A 23,509-nucleotide genomic window follows, 5' to 3' on the forward strand; every position below is an offset into this window, starting at 1 on the left:
AAGACCCTGAGGTCGTGGGGCTCGGGAACCTTCCCAGGATCACGTGCTAGTAAGTGACAGGGTGGGGCCGAGACCCCTGGTCTGAATTCATCTAGAGCCCACGCTGCGCCCACCCATCGCAGCCTGCGGCCCACCTCCTGACCCAGAGTCCACTTCTCTCCTCAGTGTCCTCGTGGTGTCTGTCGGGTGACAGAAAGTAGGATCCTGAGGCCCAGGTAGTAAAAGCTGGACCAAGAAAGGAAGGTGACTGTGACAGTCAAAGCCAGGGTGAGGACTGTCTGCGGTTTCTTGAGAGCTGACCCTGCCAGGTGGTGGCACTGCTGTCCAGTCCCAGCCCTTATCCCACACGACAGCACCCTGCCCTGGTCCCCTCCTTCCCCGGGGCCCTCTTGGCCAACTCGAACCTGACCTGCTGCCTTGGTCATCACAGGGGGTGGGGGTGTGGAGAGAAAGACAGAGACAGAGAGAGACAGAGACAGAGGCAGAGGCAGAGACAGAGAGAGACAGAGACAGAGAGACAGTCACAGAGACAGACACAGCGACAGAGCGAGAGCCAGAGCGCGAGACCGGGCTTGAGACTGGGATTGGGATTGTGGTTGACTGGGTCTTGAAGGCCACATTTCTTATGGGATAACATCCCTAACGTAGACTTTTCAGAAGCTGCAGAAAAGTTAACACTAGGGAACATCCTGACACCGTCTCCCTGTCCCCAGTGGGGGAGGGGAGCGGCCGTAACAGAGCTTGCCTGGGGCTCCTTTGGAAAGTGCATTGCACCCGACGGCCCCTGTGCCATTTGAGCTTCTAAGGATGGCTTTCCCGGGTCTCCTTGGCCTTGGACAACTACGAAATGAGTCATCACTGGACAAGGAAGACTCCCCTTTGCTGCTGTCCCTGTGGGGTGCAGGTGGCTTCCGGGCAGACACAAGGCCCCCAGTCTGGGCTGAGGCCGTGGGCTCGGGCGTCCGCAGTGGACCACAGGCCGGCTCTACTTCTCCGTCAGGCGGATCCTAGGCCCACGACTCCACCTTCCCCGGCCCGGGCCGGGCCTTCCCTGCCACCTGCCCCGGGTCAGACGGGAAGAGTCCACGGCGCTGCGCCGCAGAGCGCTCAGCACCGCCAAGGGACGGCAGGCGCCCTCCGACCTGCTCGAACTGTCGCAGTGACCGTGCACAGCTGCTTTCAAGGACACTGAAGCCAGCTCCTGGGCGACATACAAATTTGTTCGTTCCAAGATACGCTGGGGACCACGTTCACGTCCTGTCCTAGTCTGCTGTCCTCAAGGACCTCTTTCCGGGTCTGGAGGGGGAGGCAGATACACCCAAGCTCTCAGGGAGACAGGAGCACCCCACCTTGGGACTGGACATGCAAGGCGGGCTGTGGGAGCCTTGGGAGGGAGCCTGGGACCACAGGAAGACCCGACTGCCGAGGTGGCCTTGAAGCCGGGCCGGCCTTGAAGCCGGGCCCCAACATGCAGAGCGGCCTGTGGATAGAGACGGGCATTGCCACCCGACGAGGCAGCTTGAGGACATGCCCAGACAGGGGAGTTCTTGGCGGGTCCCAGAGCAGCCGGGGACTGGGTGCGGGTCTGGCCCAGGGCCCATGGACGGTGACGGAGAGCGGTTGGGGGTCCTCTGGGCTGGCGGACACCGGGGGCTAAGGCAGGCGCAGCGGCCGGCGGGCCAGGCTGGGAAAGGCAGGCCTTGGACGTCGTGAGGGCTGGTATCTGAGTAACAGGTGTCCTGAGCCATGGCTGAGAGCGACCCCTGGGGCGCGACACAAAGCCACGGCCCAGCCGGCCCGGGGCGGGGGCGGGGGCGGGGAGGGCAGGGGTGCGTGGGATGGAGGGAGGCAGACCTGTGAGGGGGCAGGCCCACCAGACCCAGGGTGTGAGGGAGGGCTGGAAGGAGCGGGCGGCAGGCGAGGCCACAGGGCTGGGATCGGCCCGCCGATGTCCCAGCCTTTGGGCCCCCTCCTGAGACGCCCCCGTGGCCTCCACTGAAGTTCGAACTCTAAGGACACGTCCCTGCAGGAGGGAGTGACCCGAACAAGTGCTCTGTAAACCTGTTTAGAGGCACAAAGACCTGCGCCCAAGCTCCAGTCTCGGCCTAGGAGCTCCACAAAGGCCGACAGCCCTCAGACTCGAAGGCCCCTTGGGAGAATCTCTTTCGAACCCCTTGCCCTCCCCTTCTGGAACAGGGAGTGGCCCTCAGAGAGGACAGACGCCTCTCCTTAGCGGCAGAGCTGGGATGAGGACCTAGGAGCCCGGCAGACGGGCCTTTCCAGGTCCCATTCTCTCTCCCTGTGCAGTGACTATGAAGAACAGTCACCACAGCGGCTACAGAACACGTGTCCCCCCAGACCGCTGTCCTGTCTGTCCTGCCATCTGTGGTGAAGACGGCTCTCGGGCTGGACTTGTCCCATCCCACACCCAGAGCCTCATCTATTTTCAGTCACACGTGGACGGGCTTTCCGTTGGTCACGTCTAGCTCAACAAGTAGGAACTGTCCTTGGCAGTGAGTCTGTAGAGTAGGCCCCTTGAAAAGTACCGGACCCAGAGCAGGCAAAATTATTCAGTGTACCTGCCACCGAGGTGACGGCGGGACGGGGACCCAGGGCTGGGGGCGGGGCTGGCTCGGGGAAGGCGAGCAGGGCAGGCCTGGGAGCAGACCAGGGAAATGCTTGCTCTCAACAGATCAGAATACATGCTGAACCCCCAGATCAAGGACTGCAAAGGGGAAGAAGCAGGGCAGAGCCGAGTTGGAAGCGGAAGGCCAGCAATCTGGCAGGGCAGGAGCCTAACCCCCCCAGTGACAGGGAAGAGGGAAGAGGGCCTTAGAGCAGCCTCAGGGGAGGCTGAATCCGAGGTCTGAGGGAGGTGTTCTGACGCGGACTAAGGCAGGTGTTCTGAAAGTGAGTGCTCTCGGGCCACGAGGAGTTTCTATGGCAAGAAATGGGCACTAAAGAGGATCCCATGTGCTCTGGAGAGGGGTGGGGCTGCGGACAGCAGAGCTCAAAAGGAGGCTCCAAAGCACAGGGGAGGATGCGGCCATCCGCTCACGCGGCACGGGGGGAACCCTATGTGCCAGGTGCTTTGGTGACACTGAAGTGGGACGTGGGGAGTGCCCCCACACGCTCCCACACAGCCCCACTCTGGGGACAGCTCGACCCAGGGGCAGGAGAACGGGACACTTCCTTATGGCCCATCAGAGCTGGACCGACCAGCCAGCAGGAGCAGCTGGAAGAGACCAAGGCAGGAGCTGTTGGGGGCGGGGGGGCGGGCGCTGCCAGCCAGCCCGGGCCAACCAGCGCACTCGGACCACCACTTCCGGGAGGTGCAGTCGCCCGGGGCCCATCTCACCCCTGCCGCCTTGGTGGCAGCCAAGCCAGGGCCAGCCAGGGCCAGCCAGGACCTGGCCCTTGAACAAATCGGAGGCTGGCAACAGGCCTCCCCAACCTTTGGGGATGGAAACAGGATCATGTCTCTCCGCCCACTCAGGGCCTGGCCCCTGGGAGAAAGGTGCCTGGCAGCAGATGGGAGCCTTTCGCCGGGACCTTGAACATACCTTCCTACACTTCTGGAAAACAGAGAAGCTGGGGGCTCTGTACCCCTCCCCTCCCCTCCCCTCGGCCAGGGCTCCCTGTCCAGACCAACTCTGGGACCTCACGTGACACATAAAGAGGACGATGACCAAAGTCGCTGGTTGCCCTGCTACCGAGATTCTAGAATTCTGCGGACACTATTTACTGGGCGTCCCTGCTCAGACTGAAGGCACTTCTGCCCTGAGAGCTCAGTGATCTGGTCTCAGGGAGAGCATGTGCCTGGTCTAGACTAGCTGCATGGCGAGTCAGAGCCCCGACGAGGAATATACGGCCACGGCGGCCCCCGCAGCTGATGGAGAGCCCCCAGCGGGGGCCCCATCGGGTTCATCCCCGGATCCAAAGGTGGATTCGAGGGAGATTTTGGAGAAGCCCGGCGACCAGGCCGAGAGCCAAGATCCAGGCTCCCAAGACAACCAGCCACCACAGGACCCAAACCCAGGTCCCGCCAACGTGGACGGAACCCACGGTGTTCTTGGGCTCTCCTTCCCGAGAAAGCTCTGGATGATGGTGGAGGACGAGGCCTTCAAGTCCGTGCGCTGGAACGACAAGGGAGACATGCTGATCATCGAGGAAGACCTTTTCCAGCGGGAGGTTCTTCGCCGGCGCGGCGCAGACAGGATCTTTGAAACAGACAGCTTGAAGAGCTTCATCCGCCAACTGAACCTCTACGGGTTCAGGAAAATACACCTGCCCGGCACTCTGGGTCGCTCTCCGGGGAAGAAAAGGCTGATGGTAACGTAGACAGCCCTTCCGTCTCCCGAGTTCTCTGTTCCTGGAACAGCTTCCCAGTCCTGAGCGGATGAGTGATGTGCTGAACGGGGTTCATTCCCGAGGGGGACTTTTTTCCTGCGAGCCAGTACTGAATGAAGGCTGAGGCAGTCCGGCGTGTCATGTAAGGCTCGCCCCTTAGAGATGCCCTGCGGGTGTGACCGAAGACCCAGGGGCCACTTCACGTCAGGGAGCTAGAGTGACACCTCAGCCCAGGCACCACGTAGCTTTAGTGAGCGCACACTCCAGGGCGAAATAAACCTTGCCAGGAATTTAAAAAGACCTCTTCTCCACAGTCAAACAAGACCTTTATGATGGAGGTGGGCGGGGAGGAGTGAATATTTCCCCCGAAATGACGAGAATGATTCATGTCCTTTCAGATCTACCACAACTGCAACTTTCAGAGAGAGAAGCCCCTGCTGATCGAGAACATGTGGAGAAAAGGTGACCCGAGAGCAACTGCTCGGCCCGCTTCCAGCGCAACCACCCCAAAGAGAAAGAAGCAAGCCGCCCCACCTATGAGATGCACCCAGTTTTTCCATCAGAATGACTCCACCAAAGATGCCGACAGGAAGACCCAGAGGGAAGCCCCCCGTGCTCAGGTGCCCAGCGGCATCCGGGCCTTCATGCTCCCTGGCGTCCTGTCTGCCGGCCGGGTGGCCAGGTTGGTGGTAGTGCAGCGTCCCTCCAGCGAGCAGGGCGGCCCGAGTGGGGAGGGCACCTCCAGGAATGTCACGCTAGTGCCCCCGGCTACTGCCGGAAGGGACGGTGCAGGGGAGCTGCCCAGAAGCCCCCCCGTTTGCCCCGATCCCAGCTCGGTGGTGTCCACGTGCAACACGGGTTACTGCATGCTGCTCGCGGCCCTTCTGCTCATGGCCCCCAACCAGGAGGCCCGCGGCAGATGAAGAGCCCGAGGGCTCTTCAGATTACAAGTGTGCTCTCTGCGAACGGTTCAAGGACAACCCAAAGCCCTGAGCTCACAGACCACTAGAGACACACGAAGAGCACCGTCCTGTAACCATGAACATTTTGGGCTTTAATAAAGACAAGCAAAACTCCCCGGGGCTAAATAAAGAATCTGCGAGAACCGCGGGTCCGTGTTCTTTCTCGCGTTCGATTCCGCACACGTCTCACCAGATAAGCCCGCGGAGGCTGGAGACCCCGGCCGGGGGCAGGCTTTGGTCCCCATCGGCCTCTTTCATCTGAAGCTGTGGCATTTCGGACACCCGCCCAAGGAGGTGGGGAGCGAGCACTGAGGCGAGCCCAGGAAGGTCTGGTCCCCTGGGCCGGGCCTGCCCGTCAGGGGACAGACAGCCTGGCTTCTGACCTCGGGGGTGTCTCCCCCCCACTACTCATGCATCCCGGAGCAGGAGGGTCTTCCTCCTGGGTCCCCCAAGGATGCCAGAAGTTTCTGACCAGCAGCTCAGCGTCTCCAGCTCCCGATCCAGGGGCCCCCCCCACAGAGGCCCGCCGAAACGTAGGGCCACCCCCTCCACCAAGGGCTGAGAGCGCTGCAGCCTGGCTCCGAAGAGACGGGGGGTTGCAGTCAAACGCCTGGGGGGAAGCCCGTCACCCTCGAAGGTAACAACCACTGGAATCCCTACTCTCAAGTGACCAAACCCCCGACAAATGTATAAAAGATCTCCCACCAGGCGAACACCAGCACTGCTCACTTCCATCAGGGCTGTAGTTAGGACCCTTTCTTGGCACGTGAAGCGGCCGTGCGGCACGTCTAACACACCGGCTCCATGAGCCAAGGGACACTTTACAACAGGGCGAGAGTCATCTGTGAGGCAGACGGTGCTGTTTCTGAGTCCGATGTCCTCTTGCCTGTGAGTCAGGCCGTCGCTGGCTGGTGACTCTCTGGCAAGCACTCAGCGCCCGCTCCAGCCGTCCCACATCGTCTCCTGGATGCTCTTCAGACCCTCTAGGGGTTGTGACCAGAACAAAGGCGGGGAAAACACTCACCAGCTCTCTCAAAACATATTTCTCTACACAATCCAGAATCAGCAGGGCCAGAATGAGCGGCCTGCAAGGCCGCTTCCCCTTGTCCTAGAGGTCCAAAGTCCTTGAGACTCTGTCACCGAGCCCAGGGAGGCATCTCCCTGCAGGGGTCCCGCTACCCCGTCCCCGCGTCCCAGTGGACACATCTGTTTCCGGGAACAGCACAGAGTGGGGAGCGCCCTCCAGGGTGGCGCCGATTCAGAGCGAACCAGGGGAGCACGTCCAGGGCGTGACGGCGAGCTGACCGTGTCACGGTTTAGCTTGGTCTCTCGGTCACCTCCTCTCAAGAGCCCACACTGCTCAGGCCTCCTGCCCAAAGGGGATCAGGTGCTTGGGGACGTCTACCTGGAAGACGCCCTTTCTGCCTCTCCTGGGCACGGGCTCCAGTAACCACCGGGGGTTGGAGAGCGTGGTCAGGTACTTCTGCTGCAGGTTGCTCAGGACGGCTCGATTCTCCAGTTCCACAACCTCCTCGGGACCTAAGTTTTCTGGGCACAGCAAAGTGTCCCCAACATCAACGAGCCCTGTGCACAAAGAGAGAAGCACCCAGATGTCTTCCCTTCCACAAACCAGGCCTGCCCCTAAGAGAACATGGTTATTCAAGGTCACGACCACTAGAGACGGAGGCGATATCAGCACGTGGACCCAGAGTGAACTGGGTCGCTCTGGCTGAGCATTTCCGAGGTACCAGCGTCCCTCTCCAGGGAAGTTGGGGTGAGTCCGAGGGAGTGACCCCACCCATGTCAGTGATGAATACCGCAAGTCACGATCAGAAGGGGACCCTATGGGCAATCAGGTCCCCAGGCAATCTGCCAGGTGACAGGTGCTGATGCAGGACCTCAACCCTTGAGGGGTTAGGGGACTGGCTCAGGTGGCTGCAGCATTAGGGGACTGGCACAGGAGGCCGCGGGCAGTGGGGCTGGGCCAGGCGTAGGAAGCCTGGAGGGCAGCCTGAGTCCACAGACCCCTGACCCGCTCTGGGTGCTGCGCTGTTCATCACAGTCTCTGTGGTGTGCCGACACATGTGCACACGCACGCTCACGCTCACGCACACACATGGAAATTCTGGACCCTCCTCTGCCTCTTAGAGCCCAATGGGAACTTAAGCCCCGAGTGGCGGTGAGGGAACTTCGGCCCGCCAACCGCCAGCCCATGGACTCTGGCTGCCCCTCTGAAGGTGTCTTGCTCCAAGAAACCGCAGCCCACACACCAAGGTATTTGAAAGAAAAGAAGTCACAGAGGCCCTGGGGGAGAGCCTGGGGGCTGCCGTTGGAGGCTCCGGAGCAGGGCTGGGCACACCACCACTTGCCAGCTATGACTCCGCGGCCAAACTTCTCCCCATCCTGAAGCAAGGCCTGGATCTGGGCAGGGGTCATCCCCAGCCTCTCCACCAGCAGCTCCCTCCAGGCAGTGTCCTCCCAGTCCCTGTGAGCGATGTGCACGGCCAGGGTCCGGTGCCGGTGGCCGCTCAGCAGGGGACGCCAACGCGTCTCCAGGGTCTTGACCCCGTTCAGCACAAAACCTGCATAAGGCTGCCGGAAGGAGAGGCAGCTGAACTTCATCTCCTGCAGCTCCCCTGACCTCACGTCGCTGGGGAAACACAGAAGCAAGTGTCAGTAAGTCTGAGGCGCCGGCCCTCTGAGCTCACGGCCCGTGGACCTGACCTCCCCACAGTGTGCCCCGGTGCCCTGACCCTCCACTGACCTGGACGGTGGGGGATCAGAGGGCGCTGGCTCCTTCCCTGTGTTCACGCAGTCAGCTCACAGGCCCAAAGGAGGAGCTTGGTCACTCGGAGGATCTGTCCATCAGATGGAGTCTGCGGGGCTCACAAAGGAGGGTGGGCACAGGGAGAGAAAGGCGTGTGGTCAGTTCTACAACAGAGGTCCCCGAGCCCGGGGAGCACAGAGCAGGTAGAGAGGGCCCCTCGGCTTCACAGCCGTGTGGCCAGGCTCTGGTCCTCTCCCAGCACAGACAGGGACAGTCCTGGGCTTTGCTTCTCTCCCAACCGCGGCCCACCCCCCGCAGCTCCCCGGCCCCAGCACTCCCAGTGCCCTGCAGATGCCCCATTACCACCCTTACCCCTGGGCTGCGGAGCGCAAATCCTTGCTACCAACCTCAGCCCAGTCCTGGGGATGCCCTGGATCTCAGGTGTCTCCTCCCCACGCCTCTGGGTGCCACCTCCTTCACCCCTTCCGGCACCCCTGCCCTCCACTGTCCACAGATGCCCCCGCCTGGAGCCCAGAGAACCGACAAATGAGAGCAGGAACCACCAGCACCGGTGTAAGCTCTGACTCCATGCTGGGCCCTGGCACGACCACCACCCACATCCAGGAATCAGAGATATCGATCCTCCAATATCCCAGGAGGGGCAGTGCTACCGTCACCCCACTCCACAGCTGAGAAGGAGGCGCCAAGGTAGAAAGAGATGGCGCGTGACTCCAGGGACCTGACCGCATGCACCCCGTCCTCGCCTCCTTGTACCTGGAGGGGAGGATGGCTCCTCCTCCCTGAGGACACAGCTGTGTGGCAGAAGGAGCAGGGCCCCAGGCCCGAACCTCAGCTGGGTCCCGGCACCTGGCGGAGCCCCAGTTTCCACGTGGCTGTGAGGACGGGGCACATGGCCCCAAAGGCACCCAGCCCAGTCCCTTCTAGGGCTTTCTTCTCCAAGCGGAACAGGGGCCCACGAGGCCCCACACGCTCTGGCTCCTTCCCTGGCTGCCTGCTCTCCTCTCCCTTTTATTTACCCCCTGCAGCCATGAGGGCCTCCCTTCCAGGCCTGGAACATTCCTAGTGTGTTCCTACTCAGTGACTTGGTGGGTTACTATGGGGTACACTGCGTTCCCCGCAAATTCATGTGTTGACGTCCCAATGCCAAGTACCCCAGAGCATGACCTTACAGATAACAGAAAGGGCTTTACAAAGGTCATCATGTTAAAATGACTTCCTCAGGGTAGACCCTCATCTCATAGGCCTGGTGTCCTTATAAAAAGGAGAAATTTAGAGGCAGGCACACACACAGGAGAACTCCACATGAAGACGAGGCGGGGCTCTACAAGCCAAGGGAGGCCAGCGACTGCCAGCCAACCCCTGGAAGTGCGGGAGGGATGGGACAGATCCTCCCACAGCCCTCAGGAGGGCCAAAAATCGCTGCCACCTTGATCTCAGGCTTCTAGCCTCCGGAACCGAGAGGGGAGGCATTTTTGTTGTGTAAGCCACCCAGACGGTGGGCCTCTGACACGACCGCCCAGGACAATGGACACCGAGGGTGGGTAACTGTAAAGGGAAGAAGGGGGCGGAGTGCCCTCCTACCTGCTGATGCAGAGGGTACCTGCTCGCCGCCTTAGGAGGAAACGCTCTTCCACTTGGCTCAGCTTCCTCACCTGCAGGGGACGAGAGAGATACGGAGAGAAGGTCATCAGCTAGAAGACAGCAACATGAACCACAGTGTCTTCTCCTCATCAGGGACTGGAGACCACCGGGACCCAGAAGGGCCCGACTGAGGAGAAACACACATGGCATCTCACTCGGGGCTGCTTCTGCTCTTCAGGGAAGTGGGTCTCTCGTCCCCCGGCTGGGTCAGGGTCCCCACGATGCCTCAAGCCCGCAGCAGAGAAAATCTTCACCTAAGTAGATCATGTTCTCACCGCCCAGCAGACCCTAGATCCAACAGGAGAAGTCGACACCTGAAGGATTTGGGGGCCCCACAACACGTTCCCCTCCATGGAATCCCGGGTGTGCCTTTCCACCGGGAGGGGATGGGAAAGGGCGGCCTCGGCTGCCATGCCGCTCCCAGCCCCACAGCCGGGAAACCAGTGCCCCGAGGAGGTACCATCGGAGGACACGGCGAGTCTCGGCTCCCTCCGGGGCTGGGCGGGATGGGTCCTGGCTCCGTGAGGGCGGCGCGAGTCGCGGGGACTCTGGGACGGCCCGGCGGCGGCCACGCGGCTGGACAGTCTTCCCCGTCCTGGGGACTCCGAAGTACTGACAGGGGACAGCGCCAGCTGACCCTAACCGCGCTCCGTTCGCAGAAACGCTGACGCCCCTTATTTCCGGGTGTACGGAAGCACGTACCACGTAGGCACGCAGCACGCAGGTACGCAGTTACGTAACACGCGCTTAGGAACAAGGACTCATTCCCACGTAGGCCCCGCCGCTAGGAGGCGCTGTTGGAGCCGCCAGGCCCTGTGGCGCGCGGGACGACCAGGCCTGAAGGAGGCTCGCAATCCAAGGCCGGGAGCGGCACCGGAGGAGGTCAAGGAGGTGGGCGGGGCGGAGAAGGGGCGAGGAGGGGCGAGCCGAGGGGCGGAGCTGCGGGGAGGAGGCGGGGCTGGGAGGAGCTGGGGGAGGAGTATCAGGGGCCGACCTGTGGTAAAGAGCTGGGGAGAAGGAGTTGCGGGAGGGGGAGGCGGAGCCTCGAGAAAGCGACGAGGGAGAAGCCGGGGCGGAGCTGTGAGGAAGCTTGGCGAGGAGGAGCTGTGGGAGGAGATGGGGAGAAGCAGGGCGGAGCTGCGAGGAAGGAGGCGGAGCTGCGGGGAAGGAACTTGGGTTGGAGGAGTTAAGGGAGGCGCCTGTGGGGCAGGTGTTTGAGGAGAGCTGGGTGAAGAGGCGGCAGAGCCGGGGAGGAGCAGGGCGGGGCCTCCAGGAGGAGGAGCAGCTGAGGGAGGGGAAGGGTGGAGCTGCGGAGGAGTGGGGCGGGGCTGAGGAAACGCTGGGACGCAGTGGGCTGGAGCTGGGAGGAGCTGGGGGAGCAGTTTCTGGGACTGAGACATGGGAAAGAACTGTGTGAGGAGGCGCTCCTGGAAGAGGCGGCAGAGCCGGGGAGGAGCAGGGCGGAGCTTTCAGGGGGAGGAGCAGCTGAGGGCGGAGCCGAGTGGAGCTGGGGAGGAGTGGAGCGGAGCTGACAGGGATGGAGCTGTGGGTCTTGGGAACCCATGGAGGGTGGGCGAGGACAGGCAGTGCCCTTTTGAGTCTCTTGACATAGGCGTCCAGTCCAGGCCGCAGCAGTCGGCCAGAGTCGCAGTGGCAGCCCCCAGCGTTGTCAGCGACCTCATCGGACCGTCGGAATGGCCCTCAGACGGCAGGGAGGCGGAGAGAGGGCGGGGCCTCTGGGCTGAGTCCTGCATCTCAGGGCTGAATGCTCAGGCCAGTTCCCCTCCTCCAGGCCGCCCTGGGACTGCTGGCCGAGTCCTGAGGTACAGTCTTGGTCTGGCCTTTTTGCAAGTGAGAAGGAAAATCCCCACACTGTTTCCTGCTGCTCCTCGGACCTGGGGTCCCACGCAAAGCCAGCTTCCCTGTCAGAGCGCTTTTCTGTCCTCTTCCTCTCCCCTGGGGGCTCAAGCCACTCGATGCCACCCGCCTGGCTCTGCTCCTTTGGTTCCCTTACCGTCGCCCTCCCTCCCTGTTTCTTTGATGACCAAGTCCTGTGTCCCTGCCTCCCAAGTGACCGATCAGAATAAATGCTTCTCTTCCTGTCCCCACTGCCCCTTCCGGAGTTCAGGCCTCATGGCCGGGGCCTGTGCTATTACCTGAGCCCCCCACCGGCCTGGACGCCTCCTGTCTCTCCTCCTCCAGGGGCTGCTCCACACGTGTCTAACTGCACATCTGTCCTTGTCAGCCCCAGACTGAAAACCCTGCCAAGTCCTCTCTTGTTTAAGCTCCAACACCTCGGGGCCCAGGTAGGGCCTTCCAGTGGCCCCAGCTCTCCCTCCTGGTCACCCAACAGTCTAGGTCACTGGGCTGTCCCTGCACAGTGAGCGCACTTGCCCTACCCCGACTGGAGGCTTTGGCACGCGCGGTTCCACACCTGGAAGGCTGGCTCCTCTTGTCCTGACAAACGCCTGTCCTCCTTCCGGGCGCAACTGGAAGCTCCCCATCTCCGCCCGACCCGGGCGCCAGGCACTCTTGTCTGGGAGTTCTGGTAACGCTGCGCCTTGCTGCTGCCTTCCTTCCCTGGGCTTTTCCTCCTGGGTTGTAGCTGCTCTCCAAGAGTCCGTGGCCCGCTCAGCGGCGCTGGGTCCCTTGACGGCGAGGACAGTGTCTTACTCATTTCCCTAAGCTGGGTGCCCCGACACGGTGGGGTGGGTGCTTAGGAAACTTTGGATCCGCAGAGGACTGCTTTGTCTTCCAGCAGTCCTGCACCTGCTCTCTCCTTGCAGAAGCCCGAGGAAGCAGGGATGCTGGCCCTGAGGTGAGGGGGCGGAGGGTTGCCTTCATGGGATTTAGGCCTCAGGGCTGCGGGGGACCTTAACAGTCACCAGATCCAACTCAGCCCATGCCGGCATCCCCTCCTCGGCTTCTTGCGCCCATACAATGGTTACCAGCTGTGTCCTGACTCCCCAGAACCTCCTCCTAGCGGTTTCAAATCATGAGGGACGGTTCCCGGAATGCTGGGCTGCTGCTGGAGCTCCTCCCGAATCTTGCTTGAAGCAAGAGAACTTGCCCAGTGAGCCGGAGACGTTTGATATGTGGCTGCTGGTGGGGAACAGCTGTGACGGTGCTGCGTAAGGACCCCCTTTTCTGGCCCTCCCCTCTATGCTGAGAAGCAGGGTGCCCCAGGTCCCTGAGGAGGGGAACAGGAAAGGGAGGAGTGTGGTCTGATGTGGGGACAGTTCCAACGGTAGTGGCTGCCGGGCCGGTTCTCTGCCGGGTGTGTGGGCCCAGGAAGAGTGGCCTGGCCCTGTCGCAGGTGGGCGTGGGCTAGTATTTGGCTGTCCCTGTGAAAGGCACCCGACTGCAACTCAGTTTTGATTTTCCATACAAGTCAGTGGGCGCCGATCCTTAGTACAATCTGATGTCTGACTTCCCGGTGAGTTTCTTCACCTGCTCCTTCCCATGTCCTCCACGAATGAAGTCCTGGAAGAGCGGGCCTCCTCCCCCTCCCTCTCTGGTCACAGGGTGAGTCAGCCTTCCCTCCCAGACTGGGCCACCTGGCCTCCCCCTGCTTGCAGCTCCTGCTCCCTCCCTGCCACTGCCCCTGGACCGCACCCCACGGGACAGGAGCGAGTCCCCTCCTCAAGCTCTGCTTCTTCCCCAGATGCACCCAGTCTTTCCTGTTGGACGTCCTTGCTGTTTTTGCCATTGCCCTTTGGGGGTGACAGTGGCCCCAGGACATTGCCTGTTCTCTGGAGCTCAGGGCACCTGTTCAGAGTCACCTTCCCTTTCTGGTCCCTCCTCCCCAGGGCACCTCTAGAGCTCGGTGTCTCGGGGGCCCTTCTGAGCACCTGCCTTTGCAGTTTCCCCTCCTTCTCATCCCCAGTGACCTTGGTCCATCCTGCCCCTGGCTCAAGCCACCCCTGGGAAGTCGCCACCGCTGTTCTGTCCTGCTCCTCTCCCTGGCTCCGCCATCCCTCTGTTTGCCCCAGAGGCCCTCCCGCCGTCCTTTCTGCCCCCGGTGACTTCCCAGACCCCCGCCCCTTCTCTGTGCCGGGCACACGCCCCCCCTTTTTCGCTGAGAGGCGCAAACCAGGCGCAGACCGCGCCGCGGTAAGTGCCGCCCCACCGCACGCGCCTCTCGCAGGCCGGAGCGGGTTCCAGTTTGTTCCTGCGGCAGGGTTCGGGGCACCACAGGCCTGGGGCTGGCTGGGCCCAAATTCTCCGTTTCCCTCCTTCCCGCAGGGCTGGGTTCCTGTGTGAAATGCCTTTTGCCTGTCTGTCTACTTTGCTGCTTGTCCTTTTTGTGCTGAGTTGTGGGAGCTCTTTTTGCAACCTGGGTGCTCATCCCGCCCTGGTTGTTTGTGTTTCAGATGCCTCCTCCTGCCCCTCGGAGGCTGGTTTCCTCCTGTCTTCGTAGGCCAGCTTTGGACTCAGTATTGGCCTAGAGGCTCCAAACTGTACGTGACCCCAAAGGTCAGGGAGTGTCCCGCCCCCCCCCCCAAGGCCGCCACCCACCCCCAGGCCCGCCACCTGGGGTGAGGATCCCTGAGGGGGAGGTGCCCCGGTGTCCAGGGCTCTGCCCGTGAGAAAGAGCTCCTTCTCGTCTGTGTAAGTCAGTCGGTTACCGCCTGGCTTCAGTTCCATGCCCTGGACTCACGCGGGAGAAGCCCGGGGCAGCCGTGCAGCTGCGGGAAGACAGCAAGCCTTGTTTCTTCTGCCCCAACTCTCCTGGTTTACCTCCCGCCCCTCTGGCCCGTTTCTAATCTGCAGGCCCTGTCCCTGGCTTCCGCTGTGTCCCCTGGCAGCTCCAAGCTCCGGTTGGCCAAGGCCCTCTTCACACGGCCCGGATCGTGTGGTCCAGCCTGAGATCTGTACGTATTTCTGATTTTTGTCTTCATGACACTCCGAGTCCTCAGGGAGAAGCTGCACCACAGGGGACCTGCCGATGTGGGCGGAGACGTTGCCACTGCTGGTCCTGTGGTGCCTGCACACGGACCCTGGCACACAGAGTGGGAGCCAGGGGCGTGTCTGGGCACTTCTGGCGCTGCCCCGCCTGCACTCATGTTACAGATCATTCTGCCACCTCCCACGGAGGCGGGAGATGCTCTTTCTGTGTCTCCATCACTCCTAAGCTCTCCTGACTTCGTGCTCCTTACCGTCCTCGGTCTCTGAGCACAGAAGCACCGACCCGGGTGCCAGGCCCTCCACAGCTGGACGAGGGGCTTCCTGACACCATGCTGCGGCCGAGCAAACGGGCCCAGCTTACTTGTTTGCTAGATTCAGTTGGGGCGGGGGTCTGGAGCACGAGTTGCCGTCCCCTAACCGTGGTTGCAGGGCTTGCACGAGCAGACTGATGTGCTCTGGGCAGAGGACCCGTTCAGCCACCTCTTGAGTGTATCTGTGTACTCACCGTGGGGACTTTGCAAAGTGCAGAAAGGATGTGAAGAGTCAGGACCAAAGACGCTCATAAGGCATCGCCGGAGGCAGAAACGTTCACAGTTGGGGCATATTTCCCCGTTCTTTTTCTCTGCATTTTCCCTTTACTCACTTGAGTTCGTGCAGTGTTAACGTTCTCTCTTACGTTTTTTCACTTGGCATCAACTGTTATCCCAAGTTCTGAAAGGTTCCTCAGAAGACATCTGACTAACCCCACACTTCATCCTGGAGGATGTTGGATTCCAGGCTCTCTTGCTCAAGACCACGTGACACATCCTGGGGAATGGCCCAGCGTCCCTCAGACAAGTGACACCCGCTGCTCAGAACCTCCAGCACGGGCCCTGGGGTGGCTGCAGAGACAGAGTTGATTGAGTCTCCCATACCTGTGTTGAGTTGGGCCCTGTGTCCGACGGCCTCGAACTATCTGGTTGTCCCATTTCCCAGTGTTGGGTCGCCCGGTGCAGAGCCCGAGGTCCCTTTGGGAAGGGCTGGGGGATCATTCCTGTGTCTCCTGCCACAGTACTGTAATGTCCTTCCCCCGTGGACCCGGCCACCTCCCTAGTCGGTTCCAGGTCTGAAAACTGGCTCAGGGGCAGAGCCTGGGCAAGGGATCACAATTCATTTATTGGGGTGACTGCCCTCAGCCTCCCACTGTCCGTTCTTGCTCTTTTGAGGTCTGTTCTGGGCTGTGCCTTGGTTGGTTGCTCCTCCCTCGAGCCCCCAGGAGGCCGTGTTGTCCTGGCCACCTCCCCTGCTCTGTGGGTCAGGTCTCCTGGTCACTGGTGTCCATCATCATAGCCCCTGGCTTCTGGCCGCTCAGTGTCACCTGGAGACCCCAGCTGCAGTTCCTGGGGGGCAGGGACCACCCCTTTCCTCCCTGACCCGGGCCAGCACCCCCACCTGTGCTGTGCGGTGGAGGCCTGGCAGGCGGGTGACCACCTATCCCCAGTCTTCCCGGTCTCTCCTGGATGTAGCGCTGCAGGGCCCACAGCAAACCGGGGCAGCTGGTCACCCCGTCTCCTGGGACGCAGGGCCCCTGTGGGGGAAGACGCGGGTCCTGTTTTGCTCCCTTGGGGGTGAGGTGGGTGCACGAGCTCCGTGGGGGGTGGACTGCTACCTCCGGCGCAGGAGTTTCAGAGACACTGGGGAGTCAGGTCTTCCGGGACCTTCTCCTAGGCTCCCTGTCCCTTGTGTCAGGGTTGCAGGCTTTCCCAGGCAGCTTCTGCTGCTGGCCTGACGGTCCTGCCTTGGTCGAGCGTTCAGCCGTCTTTGAGGTTCAGCCCCTGCTGTCAATCCTGGGTTGGACGTGTGGCTGCTGCCTGAGACGGGGCTGCTCTGTAAGCTATGGAGGAGACTCTGGGGCACCCTTGGTTCCCGCCGTATCCTTCCCCCTCAGCTGCTCGTCCCTCTGCGATCGGCACAGCAGAGACGTCCCTGTCTGTTCCCGGCACATTCCCCACATCTGGGCCTTCTCACCTGCTGGGACATTCCTCTCCACCTGCCAGCCCAGCAAGTGTTCTGACGTGGAAGTTCTAGCAGCTGGGCTGTGACCTTGCGCCCAGGCCTCTCTGCACACCGCCTCCCCTCAGGATGGGGGTCCTCATGACCAGTAGGGCGGGGGTGACAGTCCCTCACCAAGACCCCATCTCCCCACCTGTTCTTTGGACCCCTCCAGAACCAAGCATCTCAGGCTGGGCCCTTCGGGAAGCTGGTCCTCGGAGGGAGTCAGGATGTTAGCGGCTCTCTGGGGACCTGCATCCACTGAGGGGGCAGGGTGGGCAGGGTGTCCCTTCAGCCTGCGGTGTCCACCTGACATTTCCTGTCAGCCCGTGCGGGAGCTGCAGAGCACGGCTGGGCATTAGAGGCCCCCGCAGTGGGCCCAGTGGTCAGGCCCTCGCAGTGCCCGAGGCCTTGCGACGCAGATGGACCGACCGGGAGAACCAACACCCAGAGTCGGTGCCCGAGGCATGGCTGCGTGCTAAGTGGAGCGCACAGGACTCTAGCCACCTCTGCCGGGCGGAACGGCACGCTGCCCTGCGGCCGGCCTGGAGGGAGGTGCTCTGGCCTCTGGTGCATCAGACAACCGCTGGGTTGGAAAGGGCTTTTGCTGACCAGCCATCTGTGAGTGCAGATGGGTGTGAGTGCAGCGTGATGGGAGAGGGCAGATCTGGGCACCAAACTTCATAACGCAAAGCAGACTGAAGTCCGCAGTCAGCGCTAGGGGGTGTGGGGCCACCTTCCAGGAGACCTGTAAACCACAGTCTGAAACCAGACCGAATAAGGTTTGGTGAACGTGAAGAGTGGGGAACTGCTGACAGAGCCAGGGGCTGCGGAAGGCCTCAGAGATGAGGGCCGTTTGAGCGGGTTTTGAAGTAAAAGGGGTCTCCCTAGCTGGGAGATAGGAGAAGGACCAGACACACTCGGGGAACTGAGACAAGATGTTTGTGGAACACGCCCATGGGAGATGTGGCTGGGAAACTAGATTGGGTCCAACTCAGAGACCGCCCTATAGAGGCAAACTTCTCTCCCTGAGAAGAATTCGATGATTCACTCATTTGGTTAGTGATTTGACAATCCTGAGTGTACCTACCACTGGCCAGGCAGCAGGTAGACCAGAGGGGTGCATGGGTGAGTCAGATGTAGCCCTGTGTGTCCCAGAAACCGCCTTCCTTGTCCTTGCTGGGCTGCACATATGCGTCCCGCTCTGGAGGCCGCCTCATTCTCCTGGCTTGTGATGAGGTTTCCAATTCTCCTTCCTGACTTTAGAAGGAAGTTTGGAGAGATGACGTTAGGTCTTTATCTTTTGAGGATTACTGCTGGGGTGGGGGTGAGGGTGAGGGCTGGCTCCCACCAGAACGTAGATTTGCCCCCTGTGGCACCCTGAGTGGCCCTGATTGAGCAGAGTGGCTGCTACTGACAACCCAGGGAAGGAAGACATGGTGCGGATTTGCCCAGACCAACTCCCTGATGGCTGGAGCTGTGACAGCCTCTAGGACCAGGAGGGGTTTAGCAGTGTGGTTCCCCTTGCCTACTGCCTCTGGAGCTGCTGCCTTTGAAGGAGGCGGGTAGGCAGTGAAGAAAGACAATGCTGGAAGGTGGCCTTGGTATGTTGTATTGCCCAGCTTGAGTGTTCCCAAGATACTTGGAGAGGGCTTTAGGAAAGGGGCCAGCTTTGTGCCTGAAATGACACTAGCTAGGGTTTGATGCTAATTTGATGCTGCTTGCTCATTGTGCCATCTGCTGGCCGATTCATCCAACTTCACCTTCTTTTAAATTAAGGTATAGTTTATTTACAATGATGTGTTAGTTTCTTATATACAGCATAGTGATAAAGTTATACGTGTATATATTATATATATAATATATATTATATATGTAAAATCTTTCTCATATTCTTTTTTGTTATGAATTATTACAAGATACTGAATGTAGTTCCCTGTGCTGTAAAATAGGACCTTGTTTATCTACTTTATATGTAGTAGTTTGTATCTTGTAATCCCAAACTCCTAATTTATCCCTTTCCCCATTCCCCTTTGGTAACCATAAGTTTGTTTTCTATGTCTGTGAGTATATTTTTGTTTTGTAAACAAGTTCAGCTGTCTCATTTTTTTAGATTCCACATATAAGTGATATCATATGTTATTTGTCTTTGTCTTACTTAGTATGATCATCTCTAGGTCTATCCATGTTGCTGCAAATGGCATTATTTTATTCTTTTTTATGGCTGAGTAGTTTTCCATAGTATATATATATATATATATACTTTTAATTAAAGGTGATCGGTGATGAGAGCACCCATGGCAGAAAGCTCCATGCACTATGAGTGTAAAAATGAGGCCATAAAACTAATATGTAGATATATTGTAGAGTATTTCTTCTTTTCCTCCTCTGACCATCCCTGCCTTCTTGATCTTTCTAACTTTCCCAAGTCAGGGAGATGTCAGATACATAACAATGGATATTAAGATAGATTCCTAATGCTCACTACCACAAGGTTATAGCAACCAAGTTTGTGTTTTCCATGCATAGGGCTTATCCCTAGGCACTGGCATGGGAGCTCAGTGTTTGTGTTCCATGGATCTGCGAGGATGAATGTGCTCCCTTTCTTGAGTGGCTGTGTGTCCAGTTATCTCACAGGCTGGGTCAATGCATATGGCACACAGAGGGGCTGTGGGCTGTGTGCTCAAGAAGGGGTGGAATGAGGGGGTCTAGAGCCTGGACTTTGGGACCCAGGATGTGGGTTTGGAGTCAGCTCTTCTCCTCCTGTGTGGCCTTGGCATTTATTATCTGTGTGTGTTGTCTGTCCTCTCCCGAAAACCAGGTGGCACAAAATGCTGCTCACCTCCCAGGGCTTTGCCAGGGCTCAGCTTTGCACATCCTGTACTCTCCTGGTGGGGCCCAGGCTCTCAGTCTTTGCTTCTACTTTTGCATGTTGGAAGCTATCCCATCAGCACTGACTAGGAAGCTTTTTCTTGATTCCCAGGCTTTATAAATTTCAGAGTTCTGTAACCGAGATCAAGGGATTTTGAGGCAATCTTGGTAAAATTCCCTTATGCTCTTTGAAAGATCTCAGTTGTGTCATGTACATAATTAGATCAGTGGTCTAGAATAGTACTTCTCAAACCTTTGTGGCCATGGAATATCTTGGTCTGGCTGGAGTTTCAACCTCCCAAGCAGATCAGAGTCAGGCTGCCTGCCTAAAGTAAAACCCAGTCCCCACTCCCCTCCTTCTTCCCAATCTCTTCCTTGCCCATTCCTCATAGAGGCCCATGAAGCCTGCCACAAGACATAGTTTGAAAACCAGGGATCTAGGTCTCCAACCTTAAGGTGCATTCAAATCCCTCAGTGATCTTGTCAAATGCAGCTCCTGATTCAGAAGTTCCAGGGTGGACCTGAGATTCTGTACTTCTAACCAGATCCCAGTTGATGCCTAAGTGACTGGTCCATGGATAGCATTTTGAAGAGCAAGGGTCTGATCACAGAATGCCTTTTAACTTTCTCATCCTTTAATTTTGAGTTCTTTACTTACTGATACTGTGATTGTATCATACATTGAACATTTGTGTAAAATGAATGTTTCTATTGAGGGCAAAATCCTCAATTCTACACATGTGGAAACTGACCTTCTGGGATATGAAGGAGACAGCAAGTATTTGTTCCAACTCTGAGTATCTGAAGCATCTGTAAAGTATTTTGTAAAGAGCACAATTTGGGTTAAGAAGCTATTGAATTATCCATGCAATTAAGGGGAGTTCCACTTTGGTTTGGTTGCAGTCTGAATCATAAGGAGGTCTAATTTTGAGAGTTAGTGGACACTTTTCTAAGGGAACTTCTGGCAGAAACAAGTGACCTGCTTTCAAACCCTGGCCAAGGGCTGTCTCCACCATGTTCTAAGTGAGAGTTTAGAATTGTGGACAACTGTCAGTGTGTCTGGGATCGGTGTGCTTTCTTGATAATCTTAATGATGTGGTAGCTAGAAAGAAGCCTTCATGTAAATGGCCTCCATCCTTTCTATCCAACTTTGGGTTGAGTGTCCCAAGTTCATTGTTGGTAGAGTGCTCTCCCTTCTGCACTCTTTGCTGGGATATGTCTCAGAAGACCAACTGCTTTGACAGACTATAGGGCTTTGCTTGTCAGTCTTTTTCTGTTTCTGTTCAGGAATTTCATGGCTAAGGTGGGGGGCCCATTCTAGCAAGGAGACAAAGAACCCAGTTGCTAGAGTAGCCAGTGTGTTCAAGTGTCATGTGTCCTACGTGGAATATGGCAGAAGAGTGGCAGGTCCTTTGTTGCTTTGCCCAGCCCATCATTAAGAAGGATGAAAGTTTTCCCATGGAGGCAGAGGTGGCATGTGCATCTGTGAAAGCAAGGAAAGACTGAATGCCAGGTAGGCTGGTTCAGAACACAGAAGTGTTCCTTTTGTGCTCAGTTGGTGAGAACAGTCTAGTAGATGTGTGTTCCAAGGGCCCGTCAATGGGCTTCTTTAGCATCAGGCATGTGGGAAACACAGAAGGAGTGTGCCCAATGTTCCCCTCCTCTGAAAGCTGACAGTCTGGTGACTGGTCTTTCAATAACTGTCAGTGGCTATTGGTGGCCCTCATTCCTTCTTTCACTCCTTGATCCCTTCACTCTCTTGTACCAGGCACTGGGTCTACAAAGATGGAGAAGACAGGCAACTTGCTCACAGACTCACAGACAGGTGGAAAGTGCAAGGGGCCTTAAGAAAGGCACAGCGCCTAAGTTCTGGAATCTCCAAGAAGGAAGGCATAGCTTCTGGCTAGAGATGGTGAGGCTGGAGCCCAGTGTTGGAGGAGGCCTGATAAAGGATACACTGCCTTCCCATCACTTCCCCAGAACGTTCAGTTCCCCACAGGTCCATCTAGAGGGTCTGTGTATGAGCCTTCCTCGGATACCTGTTACAAAGCACAAGAATCTCTTTTCCCAGCCACCCCCTCCCACTCAGTTCCCCTCCCCAACCCCTGGTACCAAATCAGCAGCGAGAAGTAGAGCCGCAGATAGACTCTTTAAGGAGAAGTTTCTGGAAGACTATCCCTTTCTTCTGGTGTTTCCTGGGCTCTCTTAAAGCTGGGACCTTTGCTCACAGGACACAAGCAGATTTCTAACCCCTCTCCGGCTCCCTTGGGCCTTCCCTGTAGCATAACCACGCTTCCTAAAACACAGCTTTGCCCAGGGCAGCCCCCGGCTCCCAAAGCTTGGCATTCAAGTGCCTGAACCTCTCTGGCCTCAGTTTCCCCATCAGTCAAACAAGGACAATGAAAACGGTCCTCAACCCACTGCTTTTATGACTATGAGCACTGAATGGGACCGGGCTCAGCAATCACTCTGTATGCCTCATGAGGCTGTAATCCTCACACAGCCTTCCTCAAGGTGGCCCTCCCCGGCCTCCTTGGTTGTGGCCACACCTTCTACCCCTAAGCCCTTCTTCCTGATAACCTTCCAGAACCCTGTCTATAGTACTCTTTCTGTGCAAGGTCACCCTGGGCAGTTTTTGTTGTGTGTAAATACGTGTGTGCCTTGTTACCCCAGCTAGACTGGAATCCCTCTGAGGGTAATGACCCTAGTCACCTTTGTGCTGTCCCCAGAGCCTGCCTCTGCCGGAGGAGACACTGACTAGATGCTGACTGCTGATGGCGATAAACTGTCCAGTTCATCTCGCATTCATCGGCTCTCTGCCAGTCCGGACTTGGCAGATGGATGAGACAGGCCCTGCCGTGGAGTCAGCGTGTGCTGGATGGGTAAGCTAGACGCGTATGTCAGTCATCTCATTTGAGGCAGGACCAGACACTCTCCGCAGAAAGAGCTGTCTGAAGTGCTGTGAGTCCTCAGGAGGGTCCGGGATGCGTCTCTCTGGGATATCAGGGAGGCTCTGGAGGTTGGCCGGCAGGCTCTGAGCTGTGCACTGAAGAGTGGGCGGGGTTTAGAAGGTGGTGATACGGGAGTCCACTCTCAAGAAGCCAGCTTTCAGTTGAAGGACAGAAGGTCAGTGGTGATGAGGAAGAATAGTCCAGGCAGAGGAGGTGGAGCGAAGGTGCTGCCCACATCTCTCTTTTGGTCCTTGAATCAACCTGGTGAGCAGGGGCTGTTATAGCCACTGGACAGATGAGGACACCGAGGGCACAGAGGCTGAGGGACTTGGCTGAGCTCTTTGAGTTGGCTAGGGGAGAGCTGGAATTTGAACAGAGGTTCAGCCAACCCAGAGTTGGCATGGCCACCAAGCAGAGTGGGAACTCAGGACTGGCACCCTGATGCTCAGGCTGTGGGCCTGCTGCCCTGAGTTATGCTCCTGAGACGCAGGGCTGGACTTGGGCCCTGAGCGTGCTCTTGGCCAAGTCTCTTTGCTACATGTCTTGTCCCCTGTCCACAGGGCAAGGGGCTCAGCCTTGTTGCTTTGACCATTTTGGCCCCTTCCAGCTCCAGTGAAGTGTGACTCAGGAGTTTTGAATTGTGTTGTTTGTCTGTGAGCAGGTCCACATCTTCCTTCAGATTACAGGGGCTACTGTTGCACTTGAATCAGGAGTATCCATTTCACAGGGTATACTTTATGATGGCAACCAGAGTCAGCTCCGTTCCCTCGCCTGCGACCGGTGCTCCATCCAGTGTAAGGAGAGTCTGAGTGAGACGGGAGATTAAGGGCCTGCTGTGTCGCACAGCTGTCCAAAGACACTATCTGGAAATTGTCATCCCTAGTACTGGCTTCCAGGAATACTACTGCTTCCTGTGCCAAAGTACACAGCATCAGGACAAGAGGCTTGAGGCTGGAGGGTACACTGTGGTGTCACTGTGCTTTACAGCACTAGGTACCCGAAGTATG

At 58.4% G+C, this 23,509-nt stretch overlaps 3 protein-coding genes across 17 annotated transcripts; 2 read left to right on the top strand and 1 right to left on the bottom strand.

The window, feature by feature from the left end:
* Positions 1-3,731: 3,731 nt before the first annotated feature.
* Positions 3,732-5,455, top strand: LOC140691775 (heat shock transcription factor, X-linked member 3-like). The gene is made up of 2 exons (XM_072955858.1): positions 3,732-4,332; positions 4,749-5,455. The coding sequence occupies exons 1-2, from the start codon at positions 3,838-3,840 to the stop codon at positions 5,271-5,273; spliced, it is 1,020 nt and encodes a 339-aa protein (XP_072811959.1). The 5' UTR covers positions 3,732-3,837; the 3' UTR covers positions 5,274-5,455.
* Positions 5,384-10,555, bottom strand: EOLA2 (endothelium and lymphocyte associated ASCH domain 2). Of its 13 annotated transcripts, none has more exons than XM_072955868.1 (7): positions 10,202-10,420; positions 9,885-10,029; positions 9,682-9,752; positions 8,487-8,603; positions 8,077-8,188; positions 7,682-7,962; positions 5,384-6,896 (listed from the first exon to the last, which is right to left on the bottom strand). In XM_072955868.1, the coding sequence occupies exons 6-7, from the start codon at positions 7,932-7,934 to the stop codon at positions 6,673-6,675; spliced, it is 477 nt and encodes a 158-aa protein (XP_072811969.1). In that variant the 5' UTR covers positions 7,935-7,962; positions 8,077-8,188; positions 8,487-8,603; positions 9,682-9,752; positions 9,885-10,029; positions 10,202-10,420; the 3' UTR covers positions 5,384-6,672. The 13 variants fall into 13 exon arrangements, with proteins under 13 accessions (XP_072811969.1, XP_072811967.1, XP_072811973.1 ...); XM_072955866.1 differs by having other exon boundaries at positions 8,077-8,196; XM_072955872.1 differs by having other exon boundaries at positions 5,384-6,295; positions 6,718-6,896; positions 8,077-8,603.
* A 241-nt stretch (positions 10,556-10,796) lies between these two features.
* On the top strand, positions 10,797-15,828 carry LOC107035254 (uncharacterized). 3 transcript variants are annotated; one of them, XR_012067447.1, is made up of 7 exons: positions 10,797-11,564; positions 12,503-12,559; positions 12,712-12,872; positions 13,133-13,266; positions 14,115-14,217; positions 14,515-14,615; positions 15,359-15,828. XR_012067447.1 is itself a non-coding variant. In XM_072955859.1 (4 exons), exons 1-3 carry the CDS (start codon positions 11,140-11,142, stop codon positions 14,608-14,610), a joined length of 624 nt encoding a protein of 207 aa, XP_072811960.1. In that variant the 5' UTR covers positions 10,797-11,139; the 3' UTR covers positions 14,611-14,615; positions 15,359-15,828. The 3 variants fall into 3 exon arrangements, 1 of the variants encoding a protein (XP_072811960.1); XR_012067448.1 differs by lacking the exons at positions 10,797-11,564; positions 12,503-12,559 and having other exon boundaries at positions 12,683-12,872; XM_072955859.1 differs by lacking the exons at positions 12,503-12,559; positions 12,712-12,872; positions 13,133-13,266.
* Positions 15,829-23,509: the final 7,681 nt, after the last annotated feature.

Source organism: Vicugna pacos, chromosome X (genome assembly GCF_048564905.1).
Source record: "Vicugna pacos chromosome X, VicPac4, whole genome shotgun sequence".
In the NCBI taxonomy this organism is placed as follows: domain Eukaryota; kingdom Metazoa; phylum Chordata; class Mammalia; order Artiodactyla; family Camelidae; genus Vicugna; species Vicugna pacos.